The sequence below is a fragment of the Drosophila pseudoobscura genome, chromosome 4 (assembly GCF_009870125.1).
Source record: "Drosophila pseudoobscura strain MV-25-SWS-2005 chromosome 4, UCI_Dpse_MV25, whole genome shotgun sequence".
NCBI lineage: Eukaryota > Metazoa > Arthropoda > Insecta > Diptera > Drosophilidae > Drosophila > Drosophila pseudoobscura.
Window position 1 is genome coordinate 19,671,057 of NC_046681.1, and position 16,767 is coordinate 19,687,823.

Consider the following 16,767-nt stretch of genomic DNA (forward strand, 5'->3'; position numbering starts at 1 on the left):
GTTCTGTATAGGCTGGTAGCCAAAATTTAGAGACTTCATGGGGAGTTTTCAGGGATCTAAGGGATAATACAGATACCCTTACAGGCAGGAGACTCAAAAAATCACCGAAATTTTGGGGAAAGAGTAGACTTAAAAAAGTTTAATGAATAAATAATGTTTTTTTGTATGATTTTTGGAAATACTTCAATCAATTGTTGAATTATTGCTATCATTGGTCTTTGATATTGGTCATAATTCATTAATTCAATCAAAGCCAAGAAATCTTGAGATAATTCTATTATTTTTTCCGTAGGGCACATGGAAAAGATTCATAGAAAGGATTCCTTTCTCGAGGAAAGCCCTTTCTGAAAGCCCTTTAGGCCCTTTTCTGGCCTTCTGGTTAGAGTATACAATTAAATAGGCCAAGTGATTTGCACAACCCGTGGAAATGTATGAAAAAAGAGGCCAAACACACACTTTTCCTCTCGCAGATACACACACACACACAGACACAGATAGGCATGCAAATACACCAGACGCACAGATAGAGATACACATAGAAATACACCAGACACACAGATACAGATACAGATGCACGTAAAACGTAGAGTAAATTTTTGAATGGCGTAATTTTCCCCTTAAAACTTGGAAAATAGGAAAAACGTTGAAGATGATGATTATGGTGGCAACATTGAGAGGAGCAGCAAATGCTGAACCGTTGAGCAATTGCAGTCGACTGCTGCTTTGTTTAACTTTCCCCCAAAAAAGAAAGAGAGAGAGAGGAGTCACCTCTTGCCCCGCCTAAAATTAGGCGCAGAAGAAAAAGAATTACTTGCAAAAATAAATAAAGCAAATAAAAGGAAAAGTTTTCCAGCTCCCCCAGAAAGCAGCAGCAGCACGTTCTGCAGGTTGGGGAGAAGGGGCGGGTGGGTAGCCCCCATTCTAGCGATAACCTTGCCCCATAATAAAACCAATTCTGCCACACTTTGAGGGGCAGCAGTAGAACTTGCAGCTGCGTCTGGGCGTGGAGCAGTGGGGCAGTGGGGGCCTGGGTTTTTTGGTGACCAGAAGTGCCATTGTCTTGGCGACTGGCGACCGGCCCCTCGCCGTCTTTTGACCTAAATAATTAAATTCATTTGGGGAAGCAGGCGCCAGGACCCAGGAAAAAGGCAGAACACAAAATACAGAACCCAAAGGGAAGACTAGGCTCTTTGGGGAGAGAGCGAAGATTGAGATACTCTTAGAGGTATGAAATATAATGATCCAATTTACTGCCTGTACCATAGGGAACGGTCTGTGCAGAGTTTCAGCCTCCAAAAGTACAGTATTACTTTTTTTTGAGCGTCATGGAGCAGTGCCCCTCGGTTTGGTGTCCCAGCTGCCTCATCTCTGTTCAAAATCCAAATACCCCAGAGACCCAACAGAGTATCTATAAAAAACTTTCCTTTTAGCAGACTTAATGGTGTCCTTGGCTCCAGGAAGATGGTCCTGCAGTAACAGCTGCTCCTCTCTTCCTCTCTCTCTCTCTGTCTCTCTCTCTCTGTCGTTGGGAAATGCATTTCATTTCATTTAATTTTATGTTAAATTAATTTGCTGCTGCTCCTTCTGTTGCTGCAACAGTGGAGGGGGGGGGGGCATCCAAGAAGACTTGCACTTTTATGCAGATTTCCATTGCTTTTGTAAATATTTAGTTAATTTTCAAGAGATTTCCCACTTCGTTCTCGTTTTCGTCGTTTTGTCGTTTTGGGGGGAAAATGTCTCTTGGCCAGAAATTGCGTTTAGGCGGAAAGAGAGAGACAGAGAGATAGCCGTACAAATGTATCTGTATCTGCAGCTGCTGTTGCTGTTTCCTGCTGCTTCCTGCTGCCAGTCTCACTTTTAGTTTAATTTCCCTGAAAGGTGTCTCGAAATAGTTACACAAATTGCTTTGACTTTGCATTTTTATTCAGTCAAGACGACAAAAGATAGGGCAAAAGTTTTTTAGTAGAGAAATGCAGCAGATTCAGAGATGCAGATACAAGATACTGTTGTCGCTGTCCCGAATTTTCGCTGGATGTGAAATATGGTTGTTTTTCTTTTCGCGGTTCTTATTGCAATTCATGAATTGTATCTGTTAGATTGTAATAGGAGAGTGAAATTAATTTGAAAGTCTTTTTTCTTATCTAAGAATGTTCCTAAAACTTTAATTCTTTTAATTTCTTGACCACAAAAACCCCTCCCTTCTATGGAGTGCCTAGCGTTTCGTTGGGTTTTTTAGCTGACTTTTTTCTTCATTTATTTCTGGGTTTCAGTTGTGTCATGATTGCACGGAGCGGTGGCAGTGGCAGTGCCAGCTGCTGTTGCATAACTCAGGGCGCTTCATCATCGTTTGGCAATGGGGCAAGAAGCTAACCCTCGGGGAGCGACACACAGTGGCAACAAAAACACATTCGAATGCTGCTGTTGCTCTAGCAGTGGCAGTGTGGCATCGCAGGATTCTCTGCCACAGTTCTACAGTGTTTTTGTTATGGCAGCCCAGCGGCTAAAGCCGGCGCTGCTGCTGTTGCCACTGCCGCTGCTGCATTTTGGTTGCCCCCAAGCGGCGTCAGCTGCTGCTTCAAGCTCCAACTCGAACTCCAACTCCCGCTGCTGCTGCTGCTGCTGGTCCATCTCCCGATACTCCACGGCCACACTCCGGTCTATGGTTCTTGCCCCTTGCTCCTGCTGCTGCTATTTGTTGTTGCAAGTCAAGTAGAAGCTGCACTAACTGTAAACAATGCAAACGGCCGAAGCCCCCAGCCCCCGGCCAACAACAACAAAAACCCTACCTTCCAGCCCCAGCCCCAGCCCCAGCAGCCGCAACCACACCCCACACCCCACCCCCTCCACAGGCAGGAGAGCAGCCGAAGGCAGCAAGCACCAGGCACCAGGCAGCAGGCGAAATGTAAATACAATTTTTAAATTAACTCCCGGCAATGCCACGTGCGCTTCTCCAGCTCCAGCTTCGGTTCTTTCATTCTCTCTTTTTGTTTGGATACCCTGTAGCAGGAAAGATATGCGGAGAGCGTGGTATGAGTGGAGACGTATCCCACAGATTGAGGAAAGCAGAAGCCTTGATTTTGTACGGATACGATCCTTAGATCTTCATTTATGCATACATCAGATATTGATCCCATAGATGGTCGTAAAGATCTGTTTCAGACGCTTTTCTATGTATCTCTTTCTATAAAAAGGATCTTGAAAGCTATCTGTATTGTTGAAAGTATCTTTGAAACAGTGAAATATTTATCCATCTTCGATTTTGGATATGTGATGGCTACGCAGAAGATCATTATTTTCTCTTCTACAACAAAACTTGTGGTGTCCAAATTTTAAAAAAAATTTGAATAATAAATGGTGGTGCTATAAACAACACCAATGTCCATTTGTCCACCAAAACTCATCATAATCTAAGAAGCCTTACAGCCAAAGATACGAAAAATATGAGATATATATATTTATTTTGGATATATATTTCTTTGGCTCCAAAAAGTAGCAGGTATCTTTAAGTCCTACTACTCCTACCTACAGACATCCCCTCACTCTCCCTTAAGTGTTTTAATAATCAATTTATTTCCAGGGTATTTCTGTAGTCCAAGACCTCTGCCATTCATATTTCTTTTCATTCTCTTTTCATTCAGTTTCTGTTACTGTTTCAGTTGCATTTGCAGTGTGTGTATGTGGCCTACTCCTGTCTGTTCCTCCGCAGGAGTCATGCGGGGAAAACCATCTGCCATTTGCTGCAGGAAATGTATCTACATATGTAACGTGCAATATTCAAGATTCTTCTTGTTCATATTGCCGGCAGTTCAAGTTCCAGTTCCAGTACCAGTACCAGTCCCAGTACCAGAACGTACTGCCCGCACGAAGTACTTTCTGTAGTTGTTTTTTTCTCGGGCCACCGATACCCCCCATGTGTTGTAGTTTTTCCGTGTAGTTTTCTTTGTTTTGTGTACTTTTATTTGTTGTTTCGGTTGGCATTTTAGCTTTTGTAACTTGTTCCATTTGTTCAGCACTTTGTGTAGTTTTTCTTCCTTTTTTTTCGTTTTTGCATCTTTCATGGGTTTTCTTATTTTTTTCCTCCTCTTTCTTGCGGTTTTTCTCTGCTTTTGTTCGGCCCTTTTCCAGCACTGACTTCCGATTCCTCTCCCTTTTCCCAGGAACCCCCCGCCCCCATATCATCATCATCAGCAGGGCCTGAAGTGAGTGTGAGTTTATTCGATAGTTTTCTGCGCTTTCAGCATTTCCTTATTCCGTTCTGCCACATTTACGGACTTTATTTGCTTGCAGATTTTTCATACTTTCATACACTTCATACACCCCCCGCGTTTGTCCCTCTCCCCCTCTTTCTATGCCACTTCTTCCATCTCTTTCTTTGGTTGGTTCTTATATCGCGACCGCACTCTTTTGCCTGTCAATTGCCTTGCACTTCTACATACTAACTTAGTCGGGGTATTATCCAATGGTTTATTGGGTTATCTTGGGGCTTAGTTTCGCAGAGGAGTCGCAGTTGCAGTTGCAGCTGCAGCTGCAGTCTGCCAGTGGCTTTCTATAAAAGATAATAATGATTTATGACCCTTGAACTACAAGGGAATACTCAAAGGATGCGACAAGAAAAATGTGACAGTGCAAACTCTTGTGGAATATAAAGGAAAATATCTATTTGTTGCTGGAAAGTTCCTTATAAAATACTCCTAATAAATATACATATTATCCATCCATGAATAGCTCCATGGGAAGGTCCAGAACTCCACAGATATGTACATTCCTGAGCAGATATTTTTGCGCTTGATGGCTCTCAAATCATGATGTATTCAAGGAAGATATACATATATTCTTCGAATACGAATATTTTCTGCTGAGACACACATCAAATTGTCTCCTTTCTTTTATATAAAATACCCACAAATATCTCTCTTTTTTTCCTCAGAAGATACATCAAAATCTACCAAAAATTCCCCTCCAAAGAGTATCCAAAATTCCACTTGCATCTCGCATCGTTTCCATCTCTAAATTTCTATGTTTTTGTGCCCCCCAGCAACATGTGTGTGTCCCAAAAACGTTTACAGCTCCAAAATGTTATGCTTTTCAGCAGCAGCGGCAGCAGCTGCCCCACACAAATTCCCCACTGCTGAAACTGTGGCAACTGTTTTCGAGACCTAATAAATTTACATGTAGACATTGATATGTCTGTAAATATTTTGCACGCTTTTCCCGGCAGCAGTTTTTCCCCATTTATGGCTGTTGTTCTAAAACTAGAATATTGTCTGATATTTGATAATTTGCAGAATAAAATAAAGAATTTCCCCGCCAGTATTTCTCACAAATTAGTTTAACAGAAACACGAAAAATGTGTTCTAAAAATAAAAACAACAACTTTTAATTATCCGAATTGTAATTAAAACGTATTTCATGGGAAAATTCCTTGCGGGCAAAAAACCACAAAACAATCCATATTTTTGGTCAAGTTGTACGAATTTCATTTACACGAAATTCCCACAGAATAAAATCCGAAAAATAAAGACAAGACCGAAGGGCAGGTCAGTTTTAGGCCAAAATGCACATGCAATTGATGGAATCAACTTTCGTGGTGGAGTCCCTGGGTTTTCCATGGATTCAAAGGGGATCGGGTGGGGGTTACAAAAAAAAAAAAAATAGACCCCACACAAACAACTGCAACAATTGTTTGGGGAAACAGTCAGTAGTCAGCAGAGTGGAGTTTTCCCTGCATAGTTTTCATTTTCAATTGGAAACGGAAATCCTCTGATTTAGTTTGTTGCACATTTTTTTTCTACGGCAGAAAAGTTTTTCCCTGTCGGTTTCAATCCTTTAGATGTGTGGTTATGGCTTAGAAAGGTTTAACAGGGGGGTTTTACATGAGGAATATGAGGTTATATGAGAACTCTATGGCTTAGAGAGAAAGAGTACTGTGCAAATTTCTAGATCCTCTCTACATTTCAGGGATTTCTCCTACTGGAGTTTACAATTTTTTAATGTATTTATTTTACGGACTGACTTATGGGTATATTTTGTTCGGTAAATTCTATAATATTTTGGGGGCTACTCTTCTGATTTATTTAAATTTTTTCCAAGGATTCCTTATTTTCGGACTCTTCTAAACGACTTTTTTTCGCAGTCTTTGGTTCTCCTCCAATATTCCAACATCTCTTTAATGTCCTCCCATATTTTTGATATTTTTTGTATCTTTCCTATCTTTTTTGCCTTTCCTTTTCTCATTTTGTTTTATATCAAATTTTAGTATATTTTTCTGCCACCTCTGAAGAAAGTCACTTCTTTTTCCTGCACTTCTCTCGCACTAAACTGATTTCTGTCGCTTCTACCGAAAACCGAAATCAACTTTGGCTCTGACCGAAAATGCAATAATGAACATATCTGAGTGGCAGTCAAGTGTGGGGCACAGGACGAAGAGCGACGAACGACGAACGACAACCAAATGACGCCACATTCCATTCCAGTGCTGAGCGGAAACAGATTCATGCATCCCAAAAGCATCTACACTCCCGACGAAGGGAGGGGGACAAGAGCCGCCTGCTCGTACTGTGAAATGAGTTGTGCATAATGCTTGTCGTTGTCCCTTTGAATGAGTGTCCTGTGCATGATATAGGGGACATGGGGTGGCCAAGAGGAGAGAGATGTCTCTCAATGAATGTGGCAGGGGATGCACTTTGGAGGAGGCTGTTTCCCCCTCAACCATGTATGGGGGTAGGTCTCTCAGGAATGCTGGTGTTTTCATTGCATGTTTTGTAGATGCTCTACAGTATACTCTTATGATTGTGATAACCCTGAAGACTACAGGGGATGATCTCCAATGTAGGGAGGTAGGCAATCAGATCAGAAGAACGCTCTTCCTGAATGATATCCGGGTATTGAATGAAGCAGGTTATCTCTTTGAATATGTCAGGGTATGCCTACAGATATAGGGTATAACACGATACGAATTCTACCCCTAATCCCATCCTTTTCTGGGATGCTTGCAACAATTTGCAAGCTGATCATTTTGACAGCCTGTTTCGATTCGTTTCGCTTCGTTCGAGTGCTCTGGTTCGCCCCACAATTCATTAGGCAGTCAGTGGAAAAATATTTGGATTCGTGCTGCTGCTGCAGCTGCAGCTGCAGTGGCTGTAAAAATTCCATGGCTGCCTCTTCCTTTTTGGGGGCGAAAAAGTCAAATTTTGGCACTCCAAAAATTTTTGTAAATACGAAAAATGTGTGCAATGTGCGGCTTGTGCAAATTTGCACACATTGCGCAAATTGCATTGCATTCAGCAACTCACAGAGTAGGAGAGAGGGGGAGAGGGAGACAGGGAGTACTGGAGGGAGACTGGTTGAGAGACAGTCGCTCCTCTGCTTCTGCTCTGCCGCTGCTACAAACAAAAGTCAAACAAATGTTGCAAAATTAGCATTTTGACATTTCAATTTTGAATATTATTGACATGTTTACGCGCGTGTGTGTGCGTGCCAGAGTATCTGTGAGATGTGTGCTAGGGTTATTGCTGGTCGTCTGTTGTCCTTTCGCTGGGGATGTGTCCTGTGTTGCATTGAATCGCAAAATTTACTTTAATTAGCAGCAGATACACAATGATCATCGACCATACATCCATGATGTGTGACATGTCGGAGTTTGGTTTCATTGAAACAATGCCGAATCATTGTCCGCCTGTCGGCTGCACACACACACGTCTTTCGGTCGGCCGTCGTATCTCTCGTTCTCTCCAGCGATGACAAGCGACGCGTGCTGTTTGCACTGTTGACATCATCCACAGCCCACACAACCCTCGCATTCCCATCCACATCATCATCATCACCATCATCATCAACAACAACAAAAACAATGGAGAAAGAGAGTCAGATATATATATATGGTGGAGTGGGGGGTGGGGGGGGGGGGGGGGGATGGGGCTACCATCATGACTAACAATCCAAAAGTTTGTTTTCGGTCGTTTCGCATATCATCGAACAGAAACCCCTCGGTGAATGGGTTACGGTTTATGGAAATTGAAATGTTTTCAATGCATGTCTTTCTCTCTTTGAAGGGTTTATGCTATTTGTTCAGTTGCTGTCATCGTTGCAAGGGGGATATACGCATATATTTTGGACATACATTTCCCTCTCGGGGTCTCGTTTATTTATGAATGTATTTAAGCATTGATCATCAACATTATGCCGATTTATCGGCTATCTATAGGTCTTTAAGGCTTCAATTTTGTATCTGCATTTAGGCCTGAAGGCTTGTGGCTCGACAAAAACGTTTCGAATGGTTAACAGATCGCAATTTCATCAGCACCAACATTGTTTGAAGTTTACCAACACTGTTTTGAACTTTGACGCCTTATACCACTACATAAAACTTTATCAAGCACTATTTGATGATTTCTCAGCCTTGTTTTAAGTTCTCCAATACTATTTATCGTTCTGCAACATTGGAAGCATTGTTTCAATTTAGTTACAAATTGAAAGAAACTAAAAATTTAGAGCTCTGTTAAGGTTTCTTATATCTCTCAAATGGTAGGCCCTTTCATACTCGGAAGCCCTCTCATTTCCTTCCTTATAATAATGCAAAACTTTCATTTCTTCTCCACCTCTCTCAAAGATTCCTTTTTCTCCTCCACAACGCTCCTTTCTTTGTCAGGAATGCTTTTCTCTCTCTCTCTTTGGCTCTCTTTTCCCAGTAAATCTTTTATTTCAATCGCATCAAATGTTTAACAAAGAAAACATTTCAGGGCTTTCTGTTTCTGGTTTCTCCTTTTGCCGCATACCAGAAGTAGAAACCGCATTCATGGAACATTACCCAACTCAAGCCCAATCCACAGACGTAACCCGTAACCCTTAACCCTATCTCATTCCCAAACCCAAAACCGATTTCGTATTCCAAAGAAAACAGGCACCCTAAAAGTGACCTCAACACGCAAAAGCCTTTCCCTTCGACCCACAGGACACAGAAAAAAAAGAAACGAGAAGATGGTAATGAAGCATCTCAAAACGGAGGCGTTTAGGGTTTCCTTATTCGTATTCCTTACATTTTTCGAACGGGGTTTGGGCACAGGCTATACAGATACCAAAGGGCCTTTCCGGCGTAGGCCCACAGATGATGTCTCTTCGTGGCGTTTCCATTTGCGGCAGAGAGAGGCCAGGCCAATGCACGATTTTTCCTCCGTCCGTTTGTCTCTGGAAGGTCGTTGTGGCAGAAAGGAAGCTCCGCCCGTTTCGACATAATGTGGCCAAATGTGTAGCCAAACAATAAATGAAAATTGTGTGCAATTGTCGTGTGCCTTCCTCTCATTTTTCCCCTCATTTTTTTTCTGTACTCCACAACTTTGGGGATATGTCAGCTTCTCTGTGTCTCTGTCTCTGGATTGCTCTTTTCTTCTGTCGGTATTGTTATTGTTGTGGCAGCAACTTCCATTTCGTGTTGCCTGCGTGTCTCGCAATGCGCTCGTTATCCTTTTTATTTGAAGTTTGCTTAATGCCAAGTAAATAGTACCTTCCCCCCAGCGTACACACACACACACACATGTCCTTTCCTCCTTCATTGTTTCATCTTTTTTTGTTTCCCTGATGGTTATCCACTCGCTCTCCCACTCTGCCGCTCTCTGGGTCTCATTTTTGCTGCCTTTCCTGTCAATGTCCTGGCCATTTCATGGCTTGTTGCAGACGAACCTCAACCTTTGGGGGGAGGAGGAGGCTACTGCTCCTCCCTTTATGAGACATTAAGTTGCTTGTTACCTATGACCCCCTGCACCACATGGATGGACACCACCGCAGACTAGTGGTTCCCCCAGTCCTCCCCCGCCCCCCCTACCACTGTTATCTGGCGCATTATCATCATCATCTTCAATTTAATGCGTCGACGATGCCACTCGACAACCTCTCTCCCTCTCTCTATCTCTCTCTCTCTCGTTGGTTCGTTTTTGTTTTTGCGCCACTTCCTGCCAAAGGACATGTTTGCGTTTATTTTTCTCTGGTTTCTAAGAGTACTACTTGTAGTACTGGCACTCCCCATCCTGTATCTCCTCGCTGCGTCTCGGCGTTCCGTTGGGTAATGCCACTTTATATGCCGCAGTTGATGCCTTTAGAGGCTTTTGTGTTTACGCCATGTTAAGCCTCGAATGAATCCTTCGAATGCCGCACAGCCACATCCGAGTGCCTCTCTCTCTCTCTCTCTCTTTCTCTCTCTGTCTCGTCCCAGCTTCTCATTGCATGTGTATTGGCATTTGCTTGGTTGATTTTCATGTTGTCCCGCCTATTTGCCTGTGACAATCTACCAATCTCCTCTGCCCTCTGTCCATGTGCCTATCCCTATCCCTATCCCCATCCCTCTATTACTCTCCCATTCCTTGGGTGTTAAGGCCCAAACACAGAGCAAGGTCGTTTCCCGTTTCCATATGCCCGAGCAACATTTACATTTAACATTTCCATTTCCATTTTTGCCGAGGACGTGCCCGCTTCGCTTTGGTTTTCGTTTTCGCTTCGGTTTCCTTTTGCTGTTCTGTTCAGGGCTTTTTTATGCATGATCTCATCGCTGAATGGCAGGTCATGTGACAGCAGGCCTAAAGACTCCACTCCACTCCACTCCAGACCAATCTCCTCCTCAGACTCCACTTCGTTTCCATTGCTTTTTATGTCAGACTCTCCGCCTCCTCTGGGGCCAGACAAAAGTTAATTGCCTGACATTAAACTATGGAAAATGATGGACCCTTGGGGAGGCGGAGAGATGCTCCAGAACTGCACTTGAGGCGAGGAGATCCGGCAGGAGGATAGGGCTGGCTGGATTCTGGGATGCTTGCTCTCTTAATTATGCTTTTTTTTATAAAAATACTCATTAGGGAGACTCTCAACTTACTTTAACCGCTTTTCTGGGTTTAAGGGCTCTGGGAAACCAACGATAAAAACTTCAGGAAAGTGCGGAAGTGGCAGTTTCGACCATCTATCGATAGGCAAACGAATTTTCACATGTTTCAATGAAAAAGGCAACATAATCGTTTCGATAACACTTTGATAACTTTTTTCGGTAAAATTATCGATTATTAGTCTTTTCGCTGAATGATTTTGATTACTTTTCGATATCTGCTTCTACTTTATATCGATAAAAACATTAATAACAATAATTATAGAAAAAAACGAATATTTTGTGGTCCAGTTTACTAAAATCTCGATAAATATATCGATAGCCCTAAAAATTCGATAAAATGCATATTTTCAAAATCCAAGCGAATGCTAATTGAAATGTTCTTCGATTTAAGGCCATCTATTTGTTCCTTATTGATTGACAAGATCATCTCAAACACGTTCTTATAGGCTCCTGCACTGCCTCCTTCCTCGACTCCTCTCTGACCTCAGAATTTTTCACTTTTCTCTAAAAATGTTCTGTTGTGCAAAACGCTAAGCCGGCAACCAAAACTTAAGCGGTTTTGGGTGCTGGGCTCCAAAGATTTGACAGCAGCGGAAGTGGAAACAACACCCCAAAAAAAACCCCGCCACGACCCCGGCCCCCGGCCCCGTGTTCCGGCCTTGTCAGCTTAGAATCAAAAACAAAAGCCAAATACCCCTAACCCCTAACCCGGAGACGCTTTTCCTATGGCAACCACCTCTTGGGGCCCTTCCTGCCCCGCCATAAAGCAGCTGTCTGTTGCTTGCCTACTTTTCGCCAGGTATTCTGCCACGACAGATCCAGGACTCCTCTCGTTTCACCTGCTGCCACGACAGATCCAGGTCTGCCTCCTTCTATGAATCCAGATCCGGGAGCCCACTCCTTCTCTCATTCCGCTTCCTTGCAACGACAGATCCAGATCCGATTGGCCTCATCAGAAACCTAAAAAGCGCCAGCCAGGACCCTTCGGGGCTCCAACGGCAATACATTAGCCCGGGTCCCAGATTAAACTTGACTTTTCATTTCCCCATTATCCCCCCGATTCCATTCAGCCGCCTCAAGGTCTGTGGAAAATATTGCCCATCGTTGATTTTTGTGCGTTTGGCAATTTTCATTTTGTCATTTTGCGGCGGGTTATTAGCGCGACAATTTTCCAGTGTTTCTCCTACGGGTTTCCGCGCTGCGATTTATTGCCCGGCCATTTGGCCATTTGGCCATTCGGCCGATGAGTTATTGCCCAAAGATTAGGCCAAGAAGGAACGTCGCGTCGTGGCTCATTCTGTCTGATTAATTTCTAGGTGTCAATGGGGCAGAGAAAAGCAGACCACCAGAGACCAAAGAAAAGTGAATTTTTATTGCTTGACGTAAATCAAAGTTGGGGGCCAAAAAAGGATAGCACAAAGGATTGGCTGCTGGTCCTTCTGTTGATTTCAATTAAATTGTTTTGTGATTTAATTTCACTCTTCAAATGTTGGTGAAAATGTTCTCCAAAAAACAAACAGCAACGGAACACAAAAATTCCTTCAGAGACAACAGACAAGGGTCTGGTGTCCTGGAAACAGGACTCTTTGTCGCTGGGCCCGCAGCAACAACCGCAAAAGTGCCTGGAAGGCAGGCCAAAGGCGAACAGGACATCATATCCCTGTTTGATCTACTCCTCAGGGTACGCTCCAGGGTCTCCGGGACTCCGGGTCTTTCGCTCTGCTTGCTTAAAAACGCATTATGGCCGGGAGTCCTCCACTGAACCGTAGACCGAAGCGAACCGAACCGGATCGGACCGGACCAAACCGGAGGTAACTGAGACGAGACTTTGAGGTGTGTGTGGAAGGACGACTGGAGGGCGGTCTGTTGACCGCAAGGGGAAAATCCTTAGCCACAATCAGGAGTTCACATATCCTTCCTTCGTTGTCGTCTCTGGATTTCGTTTGTTCTGCCTTTTTCCATTGGTGGCGGTGGGGGCACAGCCACGTAGCTCTTTTATAAATCCCATTTTTTGACAATTAATAAACATTTTGACAATTTACAAATCTGTGAAAAACAGACATTTTGCGGTTGGTCGGCCTATTTTTTGTTCGTAATTAAAAACATTTGACTAAACTATTGACTAAAACATATAAAGCAGATGCCGCAAATATATGTTAAGTGCGGAGGAGTAGGAGTAGGAGTATGGAGTGGGAGTGGTAGTGGGAGTGGCTGTGGTTCCTGGCCCTGAGGCCCAACTAATTAAACCGCAAGCGACCTATATATCCGACACACAAAACACACATCTATACTCTATTTTCGCTCTATTTTATTGGAATTTACTCGTTTTTGTACGTACACCTTCCTGCCTGCTGTTCGAAGACGGGGCGAGGCGAGGCGAGGCGGCTGCTAATTAACGTTCGGGTCGGCCGGCAGTCGGCCGGTTCAGGCCCACTTGTTTATGATGTTTTTAGGTCTGTTAGGTGGGCATATTACTCATACGACATGTGTAACACACAAACGAAACAGCGTTGGCGGCGGCTGGCTTTAATGAATTTGCACGAGTGTAGAGTGTCGAGTGCCGTGTGCGGCGGCTGATAAATTAATGAATGCTGTTGAAATATATTCTGAATTGCAGTTCATTTGGTTAACGAGTGGTTCGAAAAATATTAAGTTTTAAACATGAATGAAGCCCACGTTTAACTATTTTTCTTCTTTTTTTTTGTATGGTGAACAGGTTTTTGATGGTTTTACAAATTAATTTTGTTTTAGTTTTGTGAAGAGTTTGGCTCGTATTTTGTGGTAGCACATTTAAATGGCCATAACCATAACCAGGGCCAGGAATGAGAGTTTAAGCTGCTTTTATGTGTAAATATATATTATTTCTCTCTTAATATATTTATGGGAATTATTTGGAGTTGTATAGAGCTCAAATGTGATTGATATTTACTCAAAATCTAATATCCCAGAAGTATCTAAGCCTTCTTTATAGAAATATCCTCTCATATATCGAAGTATTTGCTTGGATAGTCCAGCCAATATCTTTGGAAATCTTTGAGGCGCTTATATTCGTATTTGCAGCCACTTCTGTTCCCAAAACCCCCTTTAGATCCTTTCTTCAAAGGCATATCTCCTGCATTACCCCTCTCCCTCTCCCCAGAATCAATATCTTTGGCCTCTATTGCCAAATTTTCATATTCTATGTATATTTCACTATAACTTTAAATCTCTCTCCCCCCCTTCCCGTTGGTCTTTTGCCTTCTCTTGGCATGCAAAATGCAATTAGCGTGGGTTCTGGCTTCAGTTCTGGTTCTGGGCAAACCCACTCTCAAGTGTCTGACACTGCCACACAGCTATTACCACTCTGCAGCAGCGTGTGTGTTGTTTTTGAATTAATTACACATTTGATAGCCAGAGAGCAATAGAACTACAGCCACTATGTCTATATAGAGTAGGGGGGCTATACGGGGGGAGAGGTGTGCAAAAGTTTTGGATTGTGGATTGTGGCTCTTGGGCCTCGATGCGAGTCGATTGCCCCCCCAGTAGACGGGCAGACGGGCAGACGGTAGGCAATATTTCACTTTATTTGCCTTTTGATTAGCCCTAATAGCCCCAACGTTAACAGGTCACACTGCCAGTGCCAGTGCCAGTGCCACTTGTTGCAACAACAACTACAACACTGGCCGCACAGAGCTGTGTGGCAGCAGGCGGCACATAAATTTCTATTCTAATTACTTGGGCGTTCGGTGGTCGGTTGCAGCGGCAGCAGCAGAGCAGAGCAGAGCAGGTCAGGTCGGAGGCATTGGTAATTTATGTGCCGGGGCTTTGTGTTGGCTTTTTAAAAAAGATATATGCGATTATGCGATGACTGCTGTTGCATCTAAATGCGGCACACAGCCACATTGCCACATTTAAACGAAATGTGTCAGCGCATTTAGGAGAGGATATACAACAGGGTTAAGTGCTGTCCCATTGTCCATTTTCCATTTTGTGTTGAATAAATGAATGTTCAGCGCTCATTCCCTGCTTCATTATGCAAATAGTTCTGGCTGCTCTGCTGCCGCTGCTGTTGCACTTGTAATTGCTGTGCAACATGCTAATTAAGCGATCCCCCAATGTGATCCCCGAACGGAGAACGGAAAACGGAGAAGGTCAACTCGAAGGCAGCCCCAGACATCCGACTGGTCTCCGACTGGTCCGACACTCCCATGAGCTCCCACAAGGGTCAACAGGGCACAGGGCCCAGGGCACTGGGCACTAATTTATGTGAATATTTTTATTCGAGCGGGTGGAAAATTATTAATGCCGCTCAAGTGGATTCTGTGAGTAATTAATGAATGGCGTGGGATTAACGTGCAGACTCTAGATGGGATGGTACTGCAATTAGGGCCAGCCACTATTGATTGCCTCTTTGGGTGTGGTATTATGTGGCAAGAATTCAAGTGAGCGAACTCCCAGGGACTCTTCTTTCATCTCCTGCTTCATCTATCTGATCCCCCCTTCAATAGGCGAAGAATAAAGATCGACTACTTACAGTTGACATTCAGTGTAGCCGTGGACTCCAGTCGCTTGCCCTCGTTCATGGCGCGATTCCTTACAACACACTTGTACTTGGCGCCGTCGTCCTCCCGCCGTGGGGTGACCGTCAGTGTGGCATTCGTGGGCTGATCCTTGGTGCCGCCGCGCAGTACAGTGGCGGGCAGGGGAGAGTTGGAGCCCTCGCGATACCAACTGGGGAAAGAGATTGTTGGAAATTTCAATACAAAAATCAATACAAGAGTTCAATTTATCGAAAAATATCTAAAAAACATATTTTGTATATCGATTTATTATCGATAAACAATAATTGGCGAAACGAAATAATTGATCTATCAAATATCGATACTCTAAATAAAAATCGTAGATATTTTTCGATAAAAAATCGTTAAAATCGTTTAAAGAAAAATGAGAAATCCACTCACGTGATGGTGGGATCGGGGGAGCCACCAATACTGCTGCATGTCAGCTCCATGGGCTTATCCTCGGTGGCCACGGCAATATTTCCGGGCGAGATCACAGGCGGATGTGGGGGCGTTAGCACCGTTAGATTATGGAACTCCTGATGGACATCGGCGCCAGTGCCCTTGGCCTTGATGCGGCACTCGAAGCGTCCGTTGTCGCGGTTGTACGAGACATTCTTGATCTGCAGATCGTAGATGCCGCGCTCCGGTTGAAAGTCGAGTCTGAAAATAGCGAAAAATAACGAATAAATGTGAGTACAGAAATACATTTAAATGTTCAAAGGTCAATGGCAAATCAGTCTCCTCTGTGGGACCCCCCCGCCCCGTTCGTTGTGTCAGAAATCAATTTATTTTTTTATTTGAAAACTTCCCTTGACTCCTCTCTTCTTCCCTTTTGGTAACCAATCACTAATTGTGCTAATATTGAATTTCCCCACGCTGCATCCTGCCTCGAGGGTCCTCTGCGAGTGGCTGTGGATGTGGCATCCACTTCCTGCTGCCCGCAGGTGGCCAAACTTTAAACGTTCGCCCGAATATAAATAAATACAAAATGGTAATATTTGACGAGCAGAGACGAAACAGGCGACACAGAGGAGGGGAGCTCTCGAGGGGCTCTGTGGCAACATAAATAAAATCAACGTTCGAATAAATGTTTGCATATTTTTCCTAGACAACTTTCCAATAAGACGACGAACGACGCCCTCAGACGAAGGCGTCAGCCAAGTGAAAGGTAAATAGAAACCCCAAAGAATACAGGATTTAAAATATGAATGTCAAGAGCCGAAGTTACAGTTACACTTGAAGATACATTCCTATAGTGGAGATCGAAATTTATCGATTTACCGATACTATCAAGTATCGAACAATTAAAAAGCCTTCAGGAATTATGCAAATTCGATCTAAAGAAGGTCGAAGATTGAG

The 16,767-nt window shown here is 43.6% G+C and overlaps 1 protein-coding gene across 2 annotated transcripts in view; it reads right to left on the bottom strand.

Annotated features, from left to right (window-relative positions):
* ed (hemicentin protein echinoid) overlaps positions 1-16,767 on the bottom strand; it is a 119,577-nt gene that overhangs the window by 31,961 nt on the left and 70,849 nt on the right. For both annotated transcript variants that reach the window (XM_001356449.4, XM_015180372.2), the window contains exons 3-4: positions 15,808-16,068; positions 15,381-15,577 (exon numbers count right to left, since the gene is read on the bottom strand). In XM_001356449.4, coding sequence (XP_001356485.3) covers positions 15,381-15,577; positions 15,808-16,068 — 458 coding nt within the window. The remainder of the gene's footprint in view (positions 1-15,380; positions 15,578-15,807; positions 16,069-16,767) is intronic.